We start from the raw sequence: 20689 nt of genomic DNA, 5'->3' as shown, positions 1-20689 counted from the left end.
AAGACTTTGTATTTATTTATTTTATTTTATATATTGAGAAAATCAATAATTCAAGACAAAACTGAAAAAAAACTAGTCAGTGTTTAAAGAGTCGTATCATTTTTCAAATTGTCTCAAGTTAAAATTGTAGCTTGAGTAAAAGTTAATAAGAAATAAGGAGTACACAATTAAAAAATAAAATAATGTAAACTTAAAGCTTAGAAAATAATGCACTGGACTGATATTTGTATCAATAATCTTTTTGACCATTTTCATGTAACGTTGGAATATATATAAGCTTTTGGACCTGTATATTTCAAAGTAACTGGGGTTACATATTCTATTCGATTTTGTCAGTTGTTTATATTCCATATAGATTGTGGGTATTTCTTCTCAGTTTGTAAAGAACTGTGGACAATGTCATTACTTTCAACCTCGCAATTTCCTTTACAGTGTATAAGCCAAGTCCTGGATGGGAATGGGAACAAAGCCCTTTGGGGACCTGAAAGTAAGGGAAACGCACATAATGTTCAGGTTAAAATATCCTGCAAAAATAAACTAGACAACAACATCACATTACAAAAAATTTGGAAGAGTTACAGGTATGCACCAAGTGCATTCAAAACAAATTTTCCAACATTTTGCATAAATTCCTGGCTCTGGTCTACAGTGCTTCCACTTCCTTAAATCCTTTTACTATAGATAGAAACATAGAAAATAGGTGCAGGAGTAGGCCATTCAGCCCTTCGAGCCTGCACCGCCATTCAATATGATCATGGCTGATCATCCAACTCAGTATCCTGTACCTTACGATAGCGAGAGTAAGGGGAGTAATTTAATATCTAAAGTTCTGTAATGCAGGGTACTGTTTGGTGTCTGTTAATTATAGTCACATTGTACAGTGGCACCATGATAGTAAACTGACTGTAGACCACATTTGCAATAGCATTAACTTTTACAAAACCAATCCAGGCTGTCCTAGATTTAGTGCTCAGTCTGCTTGCTTTATAGGAGAGCTGAAATGAAAATAAAATAAACAAAGCCCTCTATTGATCCAATGGAATACAATGTGGACTCATCACTATAGCACCTCAAATGGCGCAGAATATAAGTAGTCAATTTTGTAAACATAGAAAAGTACAGGTGTAGAGAATCAAAAACTTTAAATTCCAGGATGTGCATATCTCTGAAGACCTGTCCGGGACCTAGCACATTGATACAATCATAAAAAAAGCCCATCAACGTTTCTACTTCCTTAGAAGATTGAGGAGATTCAGTATATCGATGAATACTCTCTTGAACTTCTCGAGGTGTACAGTAGAGAGCATATTGATTGGTTGCATCATGGCCTGGTTTGGCAACTCAAAGTCCAGGAACGAAGAAGATTGCAAAAAGTGGTGAACACGGCCCAGTCCATCACGGGTCCTGCCTGTTCTCTGCAGGATTAAACTGGAGTCTAAATAATTTTATCTATATTCCTTATGGGCAGTTTTATATTGCCAGCTATGCTGGTGTCATAATGCTGGGAACTTATTCATAAATGATCAAGGTGAGGCAAAATGGAACTGCCACTGCAGTTTAAAATAATGTGTCCAAGGTACAGCAAAAAGCATTTTTGTTGCGTGCTATCCAGTCAGCGGAAAGACCATGTATGATTACAATCAAGCTGTCTACAGTGTACAGATACAGGATAAAGGGAATAACGTTTAGTGCAAGATAAAATCCAGGAAAATGATTAAAAATTGCCCGAGGGTCTCCAATGAGATAGATGGTAGGTCAGGACTGCTCTCTAGTTGGTGATAGTTGCCTGATAACAGCTGGGAAGAAACTCCCTGAATCTGGAGCTATGTGTTTTCATACTTAGGTACCTTTGTATTTTCACTTACCTCATGCAGTATAACATGAGATGGGTGAAAATGCGGCAAGGAAATATTGTTCATGCTAACTGGAGGTAGATATAATCAATGCTGAACGACACTTGTTTGGGAACAATTTATGCTGTGGGTTAGGAAGAAAATCATGAATTGGTTTTACTTTTCTAGTGCCTAGTAAATATCACTGGCTGGAAAGGCTGCTACATTACAACATTAACTCAGATTAAATTACAGATGTCAGCTGATGTTGTTTTGATCCAACTTTACTTTGTAAGTATTATAAGAGAACATTCTTTCTTTGCAAAAAATTCGATTGGGTTATTTAAGGAGGTAACTAAGAAAAATGAAAGCAGTACACGAGACATAGTTTGCATGGACTTTAGCAAGGTTTTTGACAAAGATCCGCACGGTAGACTGGTGTAGAAGGATTGGGCACATGGGATCCAACGTATCTTAAACTGGACCCAAATTTGACTTGGTGATAGGGGGCAAAGGTTAGTGCTTGAGGGCATTTTTCTGACTGGATGTCTGAAAACAATAGTGCAACACAGGGACTATTTATTATTTGTCATAAATATAAATGACTTGGATAGGAATGTGATTGATTGATTAGCAAGTCTGCTGATAACACAAAAAATGATTGAGTAACACAAAAAATGACTGAGTAGTAGATAACAAAAAAGATTGTGGAAGGATACAGAGGGATGGAGATCATTTAAAAAATTGAGCAGTGTGGTGGAAGGGAATTTAATTATGAAAAGTAAGGAGATACATTTTAAGACATCAAATACTAAATGGACATGTACAATAAATGGCATTGACCTCTCGAATGTTGATGTGCAAAGGGGCTTTGAGAGCAACTTGAAAGCTCCCCGAAAATGGCGGCATATGTGGATAGGGTGATGAAGGCAGCATTCAACATGCTTGCCTTCACAGGAAGTGAAGTGTAAGAAATTCTAAGGAAGTGAAATATAAGAATTGGGTCAGGCCGCATTTGAAATATTAATGTACAGTTTTGGTCATCATATTACAGGAAGGATGTGGTAGCATTAGAAAGAGTGCAGAAGCGATTCACCAGGATGTTGCCTGGAATGAAGGGTTTTACCTATAAGGAGATTGGATGGACTGAGTTTTACTGCAATTTATGAGGTTGAGGAGTGACCTAGGAGAGGTTTATATATTACGAGGAGAATAGCTAGGATGGAATGTAAGTCTCTTTTCTTGGTTGGGGAAGACTAAAAACTAAAGGTTGGAGGATTAAGGTGAAAGAGAAGAAAGTTAATGGGATCTGAAGAATAAACCGTTCATTTGACTTCTCAGAGTGTAGACGTAATTGATGGTGGTTAAATGAAACGAGCAAGCAGAGGAAATGGCAGAGACAAATACAATTACAGCATTTAAAAAGGCGCTTAGATAGGAAAGGAATAGAGGATTTGGGTCTAATGCGGAAAAATAGGATTAGCTTAAATAATCTGCATTGACGAGTTGAACCGAAAGGCTTGTTTCTGTGCTGTATGTTTATCAGTATTAAATTTTTTTTTAATAGAGTCCTATATTTGCAGATATCAGGATTGCATGATTTATATTGGGCCAATACCCGCCGCAGCGAGACTCCTGACGGGCACCCGAAAAAGGGACCACATCTCCCCGATTCTGGCCACTCTCCTCTGGCTCCCTGTGCGGTTCCGAATCAATTTCAAGCTCCTTCTTTATGTATACAAAGCCCTTAACGGGCTTGCCCCCATCTACATCAAAAATCTGCTCACCCACCATACCACCTCCAGGTCCCTCAGATCGGCCGACTTGGGGTTACTGACCATCCCGCGGTCTAGGCATAAGCTCAGGGGCGACCGCGCTTTTGCGGTTGCAGCTCCTAGACTATGGAACAGCATCCCTCTTCCCATCAGAACTGCCCCCTCCATCAACTCTTTTAAGTCTAGACTTAAAACTTATTTCTACTCTCAAGCCTTTCTTGAGGTCTTCTGAGGGAGCGCTGTATGTATGCATCTATGTATGTATTGTTGATCTATGTACCACTGTTTGTAGCACGTTAGCACGTTTTTAAATGTGCTATAGAAATAAAATTGACTATACACACACACACACACACACACACACACACACACACACACATATATAAATAAATAATAGTCAAATCTTCTGACCCATTACTACATAAGAAATGATATAAACAATTACAACTGACCCCTCTGGGTAAGAAGTATGGTGCATCAGTCTCTACGACAATCCGTTCCATTGGGATTTTTCTGACTGCCTCCTTGGTCACACCAGCAGATGGGTAGGTGATCAGGGCTGTGAATCCAACTGATAAATTAGAAAATTCCTGCAGAAATGGCTCAATCACCTCATAAGAGCCAGTGAAGCAATGCCTGCAGAATGGAAAGATATATAAAAATAAAAGCAAATATCATTTGTCTGGTTCTGGCAGGACTAAGTCTGTCTGAAAATCACAAAAACATAAAGTTCACGCTAGGTACCTTGTAAGATATATCAACATAAACGTGCAAACAATTACTCAAGTGCTGGAGGGGAAACAATATTACTCTTTGTCAACTCACCATGATGTTACATGTCAAAATTTGATTTACAGCAATATCTGTACATATCCCTTGATGTACTAACATCCTTGTTTTACAATAGATTTACTACAGCATTGTACAAAGAGGGAGTTAGACCCGTTATAGGTTGTAAAGCTTGTGGAGATCACATTTGAGAAATGGCAGGTAGATTGTTCAGTTACATGTGGGTCATGTCCTTCACTGAGTTGCTTCCATTTGCCTGGACAAGCCCGAAAGAAATTTCCTAGAGTATTTTTATCCCTCTTGGTCTGGGTAGCACACAACAAACGGGTTTTCACTGTACCTCGGTACACGTGACAATAAACCAAACTGACTGACTGGTTGTTGGCTTCTCAGTGAGGATGAAGTGTTTTACTTTCCCTCAATCTCGCCTTGCTTTTGTCTGGTCTTGGCCCAAATATCAAGTCAAGAATGGTTTAAAAGACTGAGCTTCAATAATTCCCAAGAACTCATCACGATCTTGGATGGCGCAGCTACCAACACATTGACCATTTTTTGCCCCCCACATCAGCATATGTGCCTACAAGATAAATTATCTGAAGATGGAGTAGAAGAATTCACTACGGCTTTTTGTATTTTTTCTCAAATCCACCCCTCTACTACCTACAATGACAAAAACAATTGGTGTAACACCATCACTTGCATATGTTCTTACTCTCTGTTTGGATGGGTTGAGTAATTGCAGAAAGGATATGTAAACTGTCTGCAGCATTATAGGTCCGTGAATCATTCAAGTTGGGGGAAGAAAATGAACCACGTAGTTGTAGGGTTCTCTGCAGCAAGGACTAAATGTCCTGAGGTTCAGTATTGCCTGTTCATTTCTAGGTTTAAGGACGCTTGGGCTGGACAAAAGGCTGAATCTATGTGGAACAAGTCTTGCACGTGTACAAATCTCCAAAATGTTTTTGTTCTGGAAGCTTCCTTTCAGGCAATCTTCTTTGTAAGCAAAGTCTAAACATCAACCACCCGCAAGCTCCTTACATGCATAAAAAGACTGAAGATCATTTTGCGGACCTCCATCATCTTGTGAACACATCTGAATCACAGTTTTACACAAGAAAAAAAAAGGAATGCCAAAGCATAAGCAGAATGACCTTTCACCTATGAATTTTGTAGTCCTTTGGCACATTCATTTTCATTATCTCAAAAAGATCTTCATCAGCATCCCTGCAGTGGATAATAAGTGGTTTCTTTAATGCCACCGCAAGCTTTAGCTGTCTCTCAAAGACCTGGCAAAAACAAGAATCCAATTATTAATAAATCTTTAGCACCCATAACCATTTGCCCCTCCCTTCTCACCACTCCACCATCCCAACTTCTCCAATCCCAGACCATCCACCTAACCCACATGCACCATTGTCAGAAGTGCTTTCATTTGGCTACTCTGGCAGATGAAAAAGGTGCCATAACAGCACCAAATAATCACATATAATATTTATTGACTTTTAAATGACACATTTTTGCAAACCATTAGCCACGTGCTATTATGTCACCTCAACAGTTTTTAAGTCACCAAATAAATTTGTTTGTCGATTACAAAAAAATGTCCCTCCTGCTCTTTACTTACCCGTTTTTGGTCAGGAATGTTTGTTGAACACTTATAAGAGTAGTCCAAACCCATCTCTCCAAATGCAACAGCTTTTGGGTGTCTCAATGCTTGAAGAATTGCACTTTCCTGTGAATTTGTGTAGTAACGGGCAAAATGCGGATGGCAGCCAAAAGCGCCCCAAACAAGTGGTTCTTCCAGTAAATGTTCCCATAAATTTCCACGAACCAGGCAACGAGGGTCACAGAAATCAGTGATACAGCCATGAAACTCAGCTGGAAATGTGCTGTCATAAAGTTTCATGAAATTTGTGAAAGTTCCCTTAAAGGATAATTTAGAGAATAAAAAGTCCAGATGGCAATGAGTGTCCACAAAACCGCTTTGGTAATTCAGTCCCCAATTTTCTTGATACCAATTCTCTGAATCATTGTCCCAAACTTCTGAATCGTCTTGTGATGAGTTGACGCAACTCTTACTATCATCCATGTTATTGCTATGATCAAACTGATGAAACGAGTAGCCTAATGATTCAAAAGACAAGTTACTGTAAATAGCAGACTGTGAACCTTGTGAAATTGTTTTTGAGTAACTTGGGAAAGATTCTGTTCCGTCATCAAGGTTATGATAACAGCAATCATCAATAAAACTGCTAGCTTGTGAAGACTGCTGAGAAGTCCAATTTTTTGCACATGAACCGGAAGGGGTAGAATACATAAAAGATGACTGTGTATTATATTTGTCGTTCAATGGAGTGCCAGGTTTGAAGCTTTCCAGGTTATCTGTTGGACTGGAATCTTGTGAAAAAGTAGCTAATTGAATGGGGTCCTCAACATCAGACCAGTCACTTCCAAAGGATGCATCGTCATCAAAAGTCAATTTCTGTTTAGAAAGAAATAAGTGACATGATAAGCTTAACTTGACCAAGTAAAAACTATACAGATGTGTATGTTACTGTACAGAGACCCAAGGCAACCACATGCATTTTGAAAGTTTAGATTATATTTTGTCATGCTTCACAAACAGAATCATGCTAATCAGCCTACAAATACTCTGCCCTTATATACAAATGTAAAAAAAAAGAAAAAATGTCCTCAAATATCTGGAGTATTGTGTACAGTTTGGTCTCCTAATTTGAGGAAGGACATCCTTGTGATTGAGGCAGTGCAGCGTAGGTTCATGAGATTGATCCCTGGGATGGCGGGACTGTCATATGAGGAAAGATTGAAAGACTAGGCTTGTATTCACTGGAGTTTAGAAGGATGATGGGATATATTATAGAAACATATAAAATTATAAAAGGACTGGGCAAGCTGGATGCAGGAAAAATGTTCCCAATGTTGGGCGAGTCCAGAACCAGGTGCCACAGTTTTAGAATAAAGGGGAGGTCATTTAAGACTGAGGTGAGAAAAAACTTTTTCACCCAGAGAGTTGTGAATTTATGGAATTCCCTGCCACAGAGGGCAGTGGAGGCCAAATCACTGGATGGATTTAGGAGAGAGTTAGATAGAACTCTAGGGGCTAGTGGAGTCAAGGGATATGGGGAGAAGGCAGGCACGGGTTATTGATAGAGACGATCAGCCATGATCACAATGAATGGTGGTGCTGGCTCGAAGGGCCGAATGGCCTCCTCCTGCACCTATTTTCTATGTTTCTATATATGTTTAAAATACTTGAAATGAAATTAATTGTTTCTCCTTACTTTCATACAATAACATTTTTGCTGGGGTTGCATGAGAATTCCAAATGGATGAATACTGGATAAACAAGAATTTACTGTATGCTTTTATCTCAACTGGCTCTTAAAAGCAGGCCTCGATAAAGGAGAGCTATACTTGTTCTCTTCCAAATTCAACACATCCATTCCTGTATGATAGAGATTTAAAAAAGGTTACCATTAAAGCACAAATACCTTGTGGCCCACACCCTCATTTTCTTGAAGGAGATCATTGCTTCTTTCTTCCACACTTGTGTCAATAGTCGCAGCTACATTAGGAAACACTACCTTGGGCCTTTCATTTGGTAATTCTTCACTAGCCTTTAATCCAACATTCCACTTTTGGTCCACAGAATTATTTTCAGCATCAGTTTCTTGTTGCTGAATGCTGTGTCGGGAAGCACTATTCCGAGTTGTTTCATGCCAACTAGCTTCGTTAGTTTGCTTGCAATATTTCGTCACAGGTTTAGAAGGTATCGAATCAGCATGCTCAGTGTCTCTGGTATGGCAGTGCAGCCGTGTTTTCTGGAAGTCTCTGCCAATAGCTTCTGATATGGCTTTAAGGTAGAGAACTCCGGTACCCTGGGGTGGCACTGCCTTCCGGGACTTCGGCTGAAAGATACCATTGTCATCCCTTGCTCTGAATGTAGATTGAGAACTTTGTTGAGTGGAACTGCTTAATGCTTCAGGTAGACTTCTTTCAGCTTCCATATTCTGAAATTTATTAAATTCGTAAAATAAATAACATTGAACAAACTAATACAAAACAGTTTCTTAAATTTTGTTTTTAAATTTTAGGATTTTGCTTGTAAGCATTGATCCAACAAAAGCATCCTTCACCTACCACAAGTTTTCATGTTTTAACATACAGTCCAACCTTTGGTAGTCATAGTTATAGAGAAGTCTGGAACCGACTTGGCTTCAGAGCCTTTCTGCATTATCGGGTTTTGCCAGATCAAGAGATCATGGCCCCTTGAGAGAAGTCCAACGGTACCTGAATTGTACCATTCAGGTACCGTTATAGCGGCCCCCAAAAGTCAGCCACAAGAGCGGATCTACCAGCTCAAGCCGAACCAGATTTCATGTGCGCTCGAGTAATTTCATCCAGGTTAAAGGTGGTGCCGGACCACCAATTGCCGGAAAATCGTGGTGGAACTGTACTGATAGGCATTTTGGAAAAATGCACAAATGTAACCCAGTCACTAGGTGGAGATGTCGTGCCAAGTTTGGTTGCCATCCTGAACATTAATTCTTCTTCCGAGGCACAAGGAATTGAGATCTTGTACATCAATTTTCTGAATTCCCATCAGCAATACATAACCATAGGCAATATAGCTTAAATGATCAGGTAGCTGGAGGAATTAGTCCAGTTGTTCGTACCTTTTTTTTGTGGAGAGCACCACTATATAGAATTTGCAGAAAAGTACAGTTTTTATCTTTCCTGTGTAATTCACATAACATTCTTTTTTATTTTCACTGTTCATCTCTAATTATTGCAACAATGGAAAGGATAATAGAAAGAGTTATACAGCCCAGAAACAGGCCTTTCCACCTATGCCTTACATCACTGATAGTACATAAAACACAAAGTGCTGGAGAAACTCAGTGGATCAGGCAGCATCTATGGAAGGAATGGATAGGCGACGATTCAGGTTAGGACCGAAGGTCTGAAGAAAGATCTGGACCCAAAACATCACCTAACCATTCCATCTAGGCTGTGGGCCAAGGAGCTTTCTCGTTCAGTTTCGTGACCCAACTCACGGAACTACCTAAATTTTTAACATATTGTGTAAAAATATTATATAAATCATACCTGAAACGCGTCAAGACCAAAGCCTGCACATTTTTAAGAAATATGAGAAAAACCTCAAATTTTCTCAGTAGTAATTGCCCAATCAATGCACGTTTGACATTGAGGTCGGACGCAAATTGACCAATCCCGCGCTTTGTTTTATGGTCACTAGGCAGCGAGGACCCTGGGCTGCCTCTACATTACATCAAAAAAATAACAAGGTTTCCAAGGAATAAAGGTAAGGCTCACTTTGCTGTTCATTTTGTTTCTCAATTGATTTATCTTTATAAAGTTATGTGAACTGTTAAATAAAAATGATAAATAACAAATATACAGCTAGGGTTAGGGTTGGTCGGTCGGTCAATCAGTCGGGCTTGTCGGTAGGGCGATGGATGCTGTGGAGGATCGGTCGGGCTGTTGGTAGGTGGTGAGAGTTGGGCCGGTCCTCCGCCGGGTTGGTGAGCGTCGGGGCGCAGGGTTGGTGAGCATCGGGCCGGGCCTCCGCTGGGTTGGTGAGCGTCTGGCCGGGTCTCCGGTGGGTGCGGCGAGGGGTCGGTCGGGATGTCAGGTTGCCGGTGTTGCAGGAAGCGTGCGGGCGGTCTGACGGAGCAGGCGCTATGGGGTTGCTGAAGGCGGCCCGGGCGGCGTGCAGGGCAGTGCTGCTCCCCACCATCATCACCACCAGAACGGCATGCTGGCCGAGGTGGATGCGCTGCGGGGCCACACGTACGGAGCCCGTAGCCGGTCCCAAAGCGGCTCCAGCCGTGGGCAGCTCTGGAAGGGGGGCGAGTTAGGGTTAAGCATTCTCCTGCCTTAGGCTTCCCCCAGCTGGCACTGCCCCAGTCCCACTATGGCCGTGACCCCCACTTTGCGCACTGGCAGTCAGTAGGGTTCAGTAAACAGGGGAACCCACAGGAACTGCACTCACCCATTAATTAGGCTGGTTCAAGAGGACCTCTGCAGCAGTCTCATTAAAAAAAAACTCACAATTATATTCATTATATTATTTTTATACAATATAATTATACATGATTACAGTCATATTCACAGGTCATATATATAATATAGATGGTATAATAATATATGGTTTAAAGAGACTGCAATACGGAAATAGGCTCCCCATGTGTTATATGGGCATTGGACACTAGATGGCGCTTACTTTTTCGATCTCATTTTCTAACTTGTTTAATTAATTAATGTGCAACTTTTGGCACTGACGAGTTATGACTTCCTTCTCCATTATATTTTATCTAAATCTGTGCAAAACTTCATGTAGTTCCGAGACATGGGTCACAAAAGTTGATTTCTAGACACATTTTTGATGCTCGGCCTAATCTGCAGATGCTGCCAGACCCACTTAGTTACGATAGCACTTTGCATTTTACGTGGGATTCTAGCATCAGCATTCCTTGTTTCTCCATCAACGTTAATACTCTCTTCAGAATGGACTCATGAAGTGGCATAATAGTTGATCATCATTGAATATATCCATGATGAGCTACAATCGGCAAGAGCTGAAAGATGAGATTAGGTCTTTCAATTGGTATATAAATGATGGATTGGATGGTCTTCATTGCATATTTTCTAAGATACTAGATTCAATCTTGTGATCTTGTACATCTGAAATAAATCTTATCTCAACATTTTCTTTCTCTGGGGAGAACAAACTCATCTTCTCTCGTCCAACATTATAGCTTATTTCCCTTATCACTGGAACATTTCTAATCAATCTTTTCTGCAAGCTGCTCTGGGGTCTTTACATTTGATCAAAACAGTGGGTGAATGTAATTGACCACACTTTAATCGAAAACTGATATTTATTCTGCAACCAAGGAAACCATTAAATGGAAAATTGGCCAAAAATAACAGCCTTACTCACTGTCTGCAACTCCATCAATTTTGGTGTTATCTGCAAACCTACTAATCACCCACCTACATTTATGCCCAAGTTGTTTTATTTTAATTTTAAAAAACACACACTCTTCTAGATTAATCTGCTCTTCAACACACCATCCCCTCATCTATCACCTTCATCACCTCCTCAAAAAACATCTCAAACAAGTTCATAAGAACAATCTGCTGTAGACAAAGCCATTCTGACTGTCACCAATTAGCCAATTATCTTCCCAAGGATTGTGGGTTTTATTTAGCTTGTCTGGAATATAAATATTATCTTTATGGTTTTTTTTTTAAATAAACAATTTATTTTATACATTAAATTTAGTCAGGATAATTGCTGCCAACAGATTAATACAGTAATGATTCAGGAATTCTCTTCAACTACAAATACAGGATGTCAATTTTAAATGGAGGACAGGCTCTAATAAAATACCTTCTCAGGCTCCAACCACACAGATCTGTTTAACTTGTCGTCTCGTGAATGATGAGCGTTTCCTGAAGAAATTGCATTTGACATGGCATTCATTTGTACATTACTCTCATCAACAACCTTCTGTCCTTTGCCAGTTTTCTCAATGATTTTTCTCCTGGTACCTGTGTGATCACACACTGAACCACTTCTAGACATTGCCTCATTATCGCCTGGTTCTTCCAATGGCAGCTCAGACACATATTTCCTGTATTTTGATGGAGAGGTAGTGAAGGATCTGAACATCTTTTTCTTTTTACAACTTGGCTTCATTGCTTCCTCACTGAAATGAAAAAAATATCTTGGTCAATAAGCATTCAAAGATCCCATTTAAATGAAACTTCAGGATCAATAACATTGATACCAATCACACGAACAGGCAATGATTACTATGCAATTCAAGGTGGTAATAGGAAGAGTTGAGTTGGTCTTAGCAGAAATTAATGACCAAGATTCCAGATCAAGGACACTACATGTTCCTCTAAATTCAATTTTAAAATTTTGAAAACTGCAGATAATAAAACATAGAATAGTACAGCACAGGAACAGGCCCTTTAGCCCAGTGTCTGTGCTGTCTTCCCTGCCTGCTCATGATCAATTTTTCTCCATTAATTTCATCTTTCATGTATGTGTTTTATGACTGTTGGCAGATCAATTTCCCTCCTGGGATAAATTAAGTTCTATCATATCGTATTGTTACCTGCATATCCATGTACCTATCCAAAAGCCACTTAAATGCCACTACTGTTTCTGCCTCAACCACCACCCCTGGCAAATGCACATAACTCATTTGAACTTTCCCCCTCTGAACTCAAAACTATGCTCACCAGTAATTGGCATTTCCACCCAGGGGAAAAGGTTCCACTTTCTACTGTATCTATGCTCCTTATACTTTTACATATTTCTATTAGGTCTCCCCTCAATATCCAACAGTCCAAACAGTCCAGTTTGTCCAACATCTTCTTATAGCTAACACTCTCTAATCCAGGCAGCATTCTGGTAAATCTCTTCTACACTCTCTCCAAAGTCTCTGCATTCTACCTACAATGGATTGACCAGACCTGCACCCAATATTTAAAATGTGACCCAACCAAAGTCCTATTAAGCTGTTACATGACTTCCTAACTTGTATAATCAATGTCTCAACCAATGCAGGCAAGCATACCATATGTCTTCTGTACCATGCTATCTACTTGTGTTGTCCCTTTCAGGGGTTATGGACTTGGACCCCTAATTCCCCCCTGTATATCATTGCTGTTAGGGGTCTTGTCACTAACTGCAGACTTTGCCTTTGCATTCGACCTCCCAAAATGCAGCAATTCGCACTGGCTAGGATTAAACCCCATCTGCCATTTTGTCATCCATTTCTGTATCTGATCTATATGGAACATAGGATAGTACAGCACAGGAACAGGGCCTTCAGCCCATGATGTCTGTGCCAAACATAGTGCCAAGACCAAATCTACCTACCCTATGCCTCGCATAATTTTATATACATCTATCAGGACTCCCCTCAACCTCCACCAAAGTAACAATCCAAGAAAGTACGGAATTTAATGTGCCACTGCATCTGACACTATGCTCTGTGGCTGGACTCAATATGGAAGTCAGCAGCAGAGGCCAAATTGTGCTAGCATTCTCCAGCATTATGTTATCCAGGTCCCATGGCAGATCAGACCTCGTGCAGGACCTGAGACCCCTCTCATTTGAATGGAGTTCTGGTCTATGGAATTAGATTTTTTTTTGCTGCAAAGATTTTTAATAACTATGAAGCGTCTCTTTTTTTTAAAATTACTTGTATCACAAAGTCTCTTGCCCAGAGTAGGGGAATCAAGGACCCGAGGACATAGGTTTAAGGTAAAGGGGAAAAGATTCAATAGGAATCTGAGGGGTAACTTGAGGGGATCAGGAGCAAAGATCTTATAGCTATAGGATCTTTGATCAGGAGCATGAGGGGTCCCCGCGACCCCTCGTGCGCGCCCCCGACTCTCCACGCTACCCCTCATGCGCGCCCCCGACTCTCCCCTCGTGCGCGCCCCCCGACTCTCCCACCTCACGAGCGCGCGCGCCCGCTCTCCCCGCGACCCCTCCTCACACGCACCGCGGTGGCCGCTCCATCTCCTCCACTGCCCGAGGTGAACCTTGCGGCCGCTGGCTGAGTAGGTTACAGTTGTTCCGTTGTAAAGGGAAGGTGAAACCAGAAGAGTCAGACCGTTTCTACCCGCTCCGTCCAGCCTGGGTGCGAGGACTGCGGCGCCATTTTAACTCCGGCCTGAAGTTGGGGAGTGAGTTTTGAAGAGGAAGTGAAGAATCGCGGGGTGGTGGTTAGGTCGCAGCAAAGATCTCCGCCCTATGATCTTTGGGTCGGAGTGTCTGGGTGGATAGAGGAGCCGAGAGTGGCAAGTGTCTGAAGGTGAGGGGGGTGGGGTAGGTAGATGGAAGATGGGTACGTAGTTGGATGGGAGGGAATGACACCAGAGGGAAAGGGAGATTGGGCATGTGGATGGAAGATGGGTACCTAACCTGAGCATTTAGTGGGAGGGTTTATTTTTAATTTTGGGGGAATACATTTCTGACTTCTTTCTTGAAGTCCATTTCTCAAATACTTGCAAATGTTCCTGTTTTTCCCTCTTTCTCCAAAACAATTCAGGTTATTTCCATTTTATAGAACTTATGGACTGGAAATAGATCGCTGTGACTACAGAACCACGTGTTAATTTATTTACACTGAAAAAATGTATGGAATTTAATGAGCAACAGGCTGCGTTCTGCTAGACTCGACATGGCATCCAGCAGTTGAGCCCAATTGTGCCAGGTTTCTAGCACAAAAAGCTGGAGTAACTCAGTGGGACAGGCAGCATCTCTAGAGATGTTTCGGGTCGAGACCGATCCGACCTGAAACGTCACCCATTCCTTCAGATGGGTATTGCATCATCGGTACTGCACCACATATGGCGCTATTCCCATAACATCCCGCTTTGTTTAAAAAACACATGTACAGGCACGTTACATGTATAGATAGCATTAAATTAAATTCTTCCATGGCATCTTATTTCACTGATTCCAACACGTGTCCGACAGTCCATTTTCCAACATGCATTTGACAGTCCATTTCCGTGGTAGCTTCCAAATTCTCATTCCTTGGATCTGCAACAGTTCAGTGCTCGGAATTATCTAAACTTTGAACAACACTTGTCTGGTTCCTCATTTCCTTTCCCCTTTCTATTTATTAATTTATTTATTTATTTAGTTTTAGAATGGGCATTACCACTACTTCTACATAAACTATGCATATCAAGCTATAAAAGAACATTATAACATTAACTTTTTAAACATTACCTAATAGCCTTGTAAATCTCTATTCAACTACAAGTATAGGCCCTATCCTTATTTGGGCACATAATCTTGCAGATAGCGTGGTTTTCGAAAGCATCTACCAGATCTTGTTGTCAGGGTTTGATGCTCCCTGGGGACCGGTGGTCGGCTCATAGGTCAATTGTCTTGCTCCGGTTTAGGCGACGTCACCAGGTCATCCCGGTCAACATCAGCGCGATGAAATGGCTCTTTGGTCTTCCTCAGATGGCGCCGATTCCGATGATAGATGACGCCGTCCTCAGTTCTGACTTCATATGATCTGGGTTGCACCACACGACCTACAACCACAGCCTTCCTCCCGGGCTGATGTCGGTCACCGGTCGGCTTCACCTGAACTGGATCACCAGCTTTCAGGGGAATCAGATCGTGGGATCCTCTGTTGTAGTAGTCTGCTTGTCTGTCTCTAGCTGCTCTCAACTCAGCTCCTACCTTTTTCTGAATTTCAGGTTTGAGCAACCTCTGAGTAGTTGATACGATGGTCCTGGTACGTATGTTCATCAATCTTTGTACAGGACTGCTACTCATGCCAGGTGTGTTGCGAAAAGCTAGTATGCTCAGGTAAGGGTCAGCTCCTGCAGCCTTAGCCTTCCTCAGCAATGACTTTGCAACTTTCACACTGCTCTCCGTCTTTCCATTACTCTGTGGATAATGGGTTGATGCGGTCGTATGTTCAAACTGCTACTTCTTGGCAAATCGCTTGAACCCCTCAGCTGTGAACTGTGGCCCATTATCTGTGATGAGCTGATCTGGTGTTCCATATCTTGCGAACTGGCCTTTGAATTTATGGATGACATTAAATGCCAGTGTTTTCTCTAGATAGTTTATTTCCCAATATCCTTGCCCTTCTTGTGGGAATCAAGTACTCATGTGATCATGTCTCATCTCCTGGCTTTAGGGATGATCACTCTCCTCTAAATATGAGGTCATTTCCAATACTCAGCTCGTCCCTCACATGGAAATGGGAGATAAGTTCTGGGTCAACATCCTTCTTGTTCTCTGGCCAGCCTCGTTTGATCACCTCTTGCAGTCTTTGCATATTTAATGTGGATAAATGTGAGGTTATCCACTTTGGTAGCAAAAACAGGAAGGCAGATTACTATCTAAATGACGTCAAGATGGGAAAAGGGGAAGTACAATGGGATCTGGGGGGTCCTTGTTCATCAATCTACGAAAGTAAGCATGCAGGTACAGCAGGCAGTGAAGAAAGCGAGTGGCATGTTGGCCTTTATAACAAGAGGAGTCGCGTATAAGAGCAAAGAAGTCCTTCTGCAGTTGTACAGAGCCCTAGTGAGACCACACCTGGAGTATTGTGTGCAGTTTTGGTCCCCTAATTTGAGGAAGGACATTCTTGCTATTGAGGGAGTGCGGCGTAGGTTTACAAGGTTAATTCGCGGGATGGCGGGACTGTCATATGCTGAGAGAATGGAGCGGCTGGGCTTGTACACTCTGGAGTTTAGAAGGATGAGAGGGCATCTTATTGAAACATATAAGATTGTTAAGGGTTTGGACACGCTAGAGGCAGGAAACATGTTCCCGATGTTGGGGGAGTCCAGAACCAGGGGCCACAGTTTAAGAATAAGGGGTAAGCCATTTAGAACAGAGACGAGGAAACACTTTTTCTCACAGAGAGTTGTGAGTCTGTGGAATTCTCTGCCTCAGAGGGCGGTGGAGGCCGGTTCTCTGGATACTTTCAAGAGAGAACTAGATAAGGCTCTTAAAGATGGGTCAGGGGATATGGGGAGAAGGCAGGAATGGGGTACTGATTGGGGATGATCAGCCATGATCACATTGAATGGCGGTGCTGGCTTGAAGGGCCGAAATGGCCTACTCCACCTATTGTCTATTGACATCTTCAATCGTCGTCATTGGGTAATTTTCTATTTTCAGCCTCTTGTACAGATCCCTTGGGTTTAAACACATTCAACTTTCCATTTGGCTTTTCCACACACACACACACACACATAAGGCTGGATAACCATGAAGTGTGGGACTCTACTGGGGCAATTATTTCAGCTTTTGTAAGTCTGCCTAACTCCTCTTTCAGCTTACTCTGTAAGGCTCCAGGGTCACTTCGTGGTGGATGGATGGACCGGCGTTATGCTGTCATCTACCTGCAGATGGTATTTGCCCTCAAATTTACCTGTCCCTTCACACACATCAGCATACTCAGCCATCAGTCTTTCCTTGCACAGAGGGATTTCACTGCCATTCAATGTCATTATGTTCTCTTTACAGACTAAGATGAGCCCCATCTGCTGGGCTGCCCTGCTTCCCAGGATTGGAATGCAGTCTTCCTCCAGGACTACAAACTCTACTTTGTATTCCCTTCCATTCTTTGAGTTCACTAGTTTCACCTTGCTTTTCCCAAGAGGGACCACTGTCGTATTGTTATATATCGACAACACTTGCTTGGTTTCATCCACATCCTTTGCATACATCTTGGGATTGTTGTCACATGTGGCTCCACTGTCCATCTTGAATTTTACTTCCTTCCCTTTCAGCATCATGGTCGCAAAGATTTTCTTTGGGAATTGAGTCTCCTCAACACTGTACACTTTCCGCTTTTACTGCTTCTGGTTGCAGTTCCATTGTGTGAATCATCCTCTTGACTGTCATCATGCTCATCACTGGAACTCTCCACTTCCACCACTGCATGCACAGGTTTTTTCCCTTTCTTTTCTTCTGTTGCACTGGCTTTTCCGTGCATTGTGATGCGAAATAATCTTTCTTATGGCATTTGAAACTCGCCCGGCCATATGCCGGACATTTCTCCTTCTTCCTCTCATGTTTGTATCCGCAGTATTTGCACTGTATGGTTGGCTGGTATCTTTTCTCCTCTTGTCTCACTGCATAAACATCTTGTCGTTGGTCACCTAACAGGACTTCAACTGTGGCCTTAGCAAGCACCCCAAAGCCTGGCATGCCTTCACACACATTTCTAAGTCAAGTGAGGTTTCTCGGAGAAGTTTCTCCCGCAGCATGTCATCTCTTATGCTGCATATTATTCTATCACATATCAGTGAATACTTCAACTCTCTGAAACCGCAATGAGCTGCCAAGAGCAGTTCTATTAAAAACGAATCAAGTCTCCCCTCTTTCTTGGCTCCTCACAAAGAATCTATACCTGTCGATGGTCTCGTTCCTCACGGGTTGGCAATGCTGTTCGAAAGCATCGAGAGCCTGCTCTAGCGTAACTTCTTGTACGTTGCCCTCCGGCGTCCATGTCTCTAACGTTTGGTAGAGCTCTCTCCCTTGCGGTCCAACTAGATACATGAGCAGTTTCCTCATTGTCTTGTCATCCTTCCCTGCCATGCTCAAATCACCATTCCTCCCTCCATTGTCTCCACTCCATTGGCAGGTCCCTTGCCTCAAAAGTTATTTGCCAAGAGGGGCTTTAGCTGTTCCATTTTTCTGACAAAACCGCCCCTCAATCGATGGAAACCATGTAGGCCGCACACTTGTCTCTCAGTAGTACTCACTCACAAAAGTCATCTGCTGTCGCCGTGCACCCAATCAAAACTCTTGACGAATCCTCAAACAGGCCCCGATCTGACACCATGTTTTAACATCGTGTTTCCTTACTGTAAATTGCTCCATTACAGCTACACAACTAATTAACAGAGGCTTTACACTCGAGCCTTGGGTTCAGCCATTTTCATTCAGGATCCATCTTGGCTACTGCCTCATGGGTATTGCATCATCAGTACTGCACCACAGATAGCGCTATTCCCATAACAGAAACCTTTTTTACTTTTTAAGATTAATTTTACTTTTTATTTTCAGATTCTAATCTGAGCATGAGTAAAAGATTTGAAAGTGGTGCTAGCAAGCGCAAGAGAAAGAGACTTGAAAATGATATGGTAAAGAAGTTAAGACCAATCAATGCTTTCTTGGATCAGCCACTGACAGAGGCAGCAAGTGCCAGCGGTGAAGCAGATACATTGATACTAACACAAGGAAATCAGTGTGGTGGAGCTATCCAGCCAACTACTAGCATTCAACCAGAAGAAAAACTCCCTGAAACAGAAACAGCGAAGCAGGACGTGGAACAGCAAGCTGAATATGAGAAAACAGCCATGATGCCAGCTCAAAATGAAAATATAGAACTAATTCAGGAGTCACTTAATGGACAGGGAGAGGCTAAAGAGCGACAAGAAAATAATGTGGATAGTCAGAATTTCCAGCTCACACCTGATAAGATAGGCCAAGTCCAAGGTATTCCAGACTCAGATATAGATGATGCCAAACATAGATCTACTGTAACAGATGTTGGTTTGTGGACAGAATTATCACATGAGGATGTATCCTATTGGGTAGAAAGGGGCCCCTCTCAAGTTCAGCATCGTTGTGGACCACTTTCAAATTCCAAGCGAGTGTCTAAAAAGCAGTCTAGGTTTTGCACAAAAGCTCTTTTTTACTCCACAAAAGTCAATGGAGAAACATATAGCCGAGAGTGGCTTGTGTATTCTCCCTCAAAAGGCCGGATATATTGCTTTGTTTGTAAACTCTTTCCAAACATTGCATCTTCTGCTACATCTTTGGCTTCTGAAGGGTTTGATAATTGGCAAAACCCCCGTCTTATCCAAACTCATGAAAACTCAGAGAAGCACAGGAATGCCATGTTGACCTACTTAACAAGAAAGCGAGGACAAACGTTAACTTCAACGTGGGGGTGGAGGATTGGGTGGGGCCTCACAAGTGGAAAAGCCTAGGGCCTCTCCATCCAAATCCAGCACTGCTGTGAACGTCTTCACACCTCCATCCCATACTAGGATGAACATGGAGGATGTGGACTGAACTTTGCTGCCTTCCCTCACAGTGGGAAACGTTGATTTACTGTTGTATGGTACCTTTTTAAAATTGCTGTTTTTTCTTTTTTTTCCTCCCACAAATATGTAATATGTGATTCTGTTCCATTCTGTTTTGTAGTTTTTTTGCACAATCCACAAGCATTGCCACTTTTCATTTCACTGCACATCTCATATTGTATGTGACGAATACACTTGATTTGATCCCGCTGTGGGGGGATGTTTTTATATGTTTAATGTTAAATTCTCTAATGTTGCGTTTATTTTATTTGTGTGCTGCAAGTGCAAACCCCCCTGTGCCCCCCCCCCCCCCCCAAATTTCCCTCTACCCTGCACTGAAGCCGCTGAACTCGCAGTCCTTTGATCGCCGCTGCCGGAGATTAAGTCGGGCGCTGCACTCTCTCTGTGCCTCTGCCCTCTCTCTCCCTCTCTCTCCCTCTCTCTCTCTGCCCTCTCTCTCTCTCTCTCTCTCTCTCTCTCTCTCTCTGCCTCTGCCCATTGTGACGTCATCTGCAAAAGAGTCGTTTTTAAATTCAAAATTTTGTCCGATTTTTTAACATTTTCAGTAATAACTCGAGAAATAAAGCATGAAATTTTCAGATAGGTAAATTTTGGACAGCATGGGGAAAATGT

The 20689-nt window shown here is 42.0% G+C and overlaps 2 protein-coding genes across 4 annotated transcripts; one reads left to right on the top strand and one right to left on the bottom strand.

Moving 5' to 3' along the window:
- Positions 1-5: 5 nt before the first annotated feature.
- tatdn2 (TatD DNase domain containing 2) lies at positions 6-14338 on the bottom strand. Of its 3 annotated transcripts, none has more exons than XM_033036785.1 (7): positions 13969-14338; positions 11838-12156; positions 7909-8427; positions 6021-6878; positions 5555-5682; positions 4060-4243; positions 6-481 (listed from the first exon to the last, which is right to left on the bottom strand). In XM_033036785.1, the coding sequence occupies exons 1-7, from the start codon at positions 13989-13991 to the stop codon at positions 341-343; spliced, it is 2172 nt and encodes a 723-aa protein (XP_032892676.1). In that variant the 5' UTR covers positions 13992-14338; the 3' UTR covers positions 6-340. The 3 variants fall into 3 exon arrangements, with proteins under 3 accessions (XP_032892676.1, XP_032892678.1, XP_032892677.1); XM_033036787.1 differs by having other exon boundaries at positions 4060-4166; XM_033036786.1 differs by having other exon boundaries at positions 13975-14338.
- On the top strand, positions 4305-19960 carry LOC116983564 (zinc finger MYM-type protein 5-like). The gene is made up of 3 exons (XM_033037350.1): positions 4305-4308; positions 12724-12731; positions 19032-19960. Exon 3 carries the CDS (start codon positions 19046-19048, stop codon positions 19958-19960), a length of 915 nt encoding a protein of 304 aa, XP_032893241.1. The 5' UTR covers positions 4305-4308; positions 12724-12731; positions 19032-19045.
- The last annotated feature ends 729 nt before the right edge of the window (positions 19961-20689 follow it).

The sequence above is a fragment of the Amblyraja radiata genome, chromosome 18, assembly GCF_010909765.2.
Source record: "Amblyraja radiata isolate CabotCenter1 chromosome 18, sAmbRad1.1.pri, whole genome shotgun sequence".
NCBI classification, from domain to species: domain Eukaryota; kingdom Metazoa; phylum Chordata; class Chondrichthyes; order Rajiformes; family Rajidae; genus Amblyraja; species Amblyraja radiata.
This window is presented reverse-complemented; position numbering and strand designations above follow the sequence as displayed.

Bases quoted from the DNA above. Each gene is read 5' to 3' on its own strand.
- LOC116983564 (XM_033037350.1), top strand. From the start codon at position 19,046: ATGAGTAAAAGATTTGAAAGTGGTGCTAGCAAGCGCAAGAGAAAGAGA.
- tatdn2 (XM_033036785.1), bottom strand. From the start codon at position 13,991: ATGGAGCGGCCACCGCGGTGCGT. The intron at 6,879-7,908 runs GTATTTGTGCTT...CTTTCTAAACAG, and splicing joins ATGAGGGTGTGGGCCACAAG to AAATTGACTTTTGATGACGA. The intron at 5,683-6,020 runs GTAAGTAAAGAG...TGTTTTTGCCAG, and splicing joins ACATTCCTGACCAAAAACGG to GTCTTTGAGAGACAGCTAAA.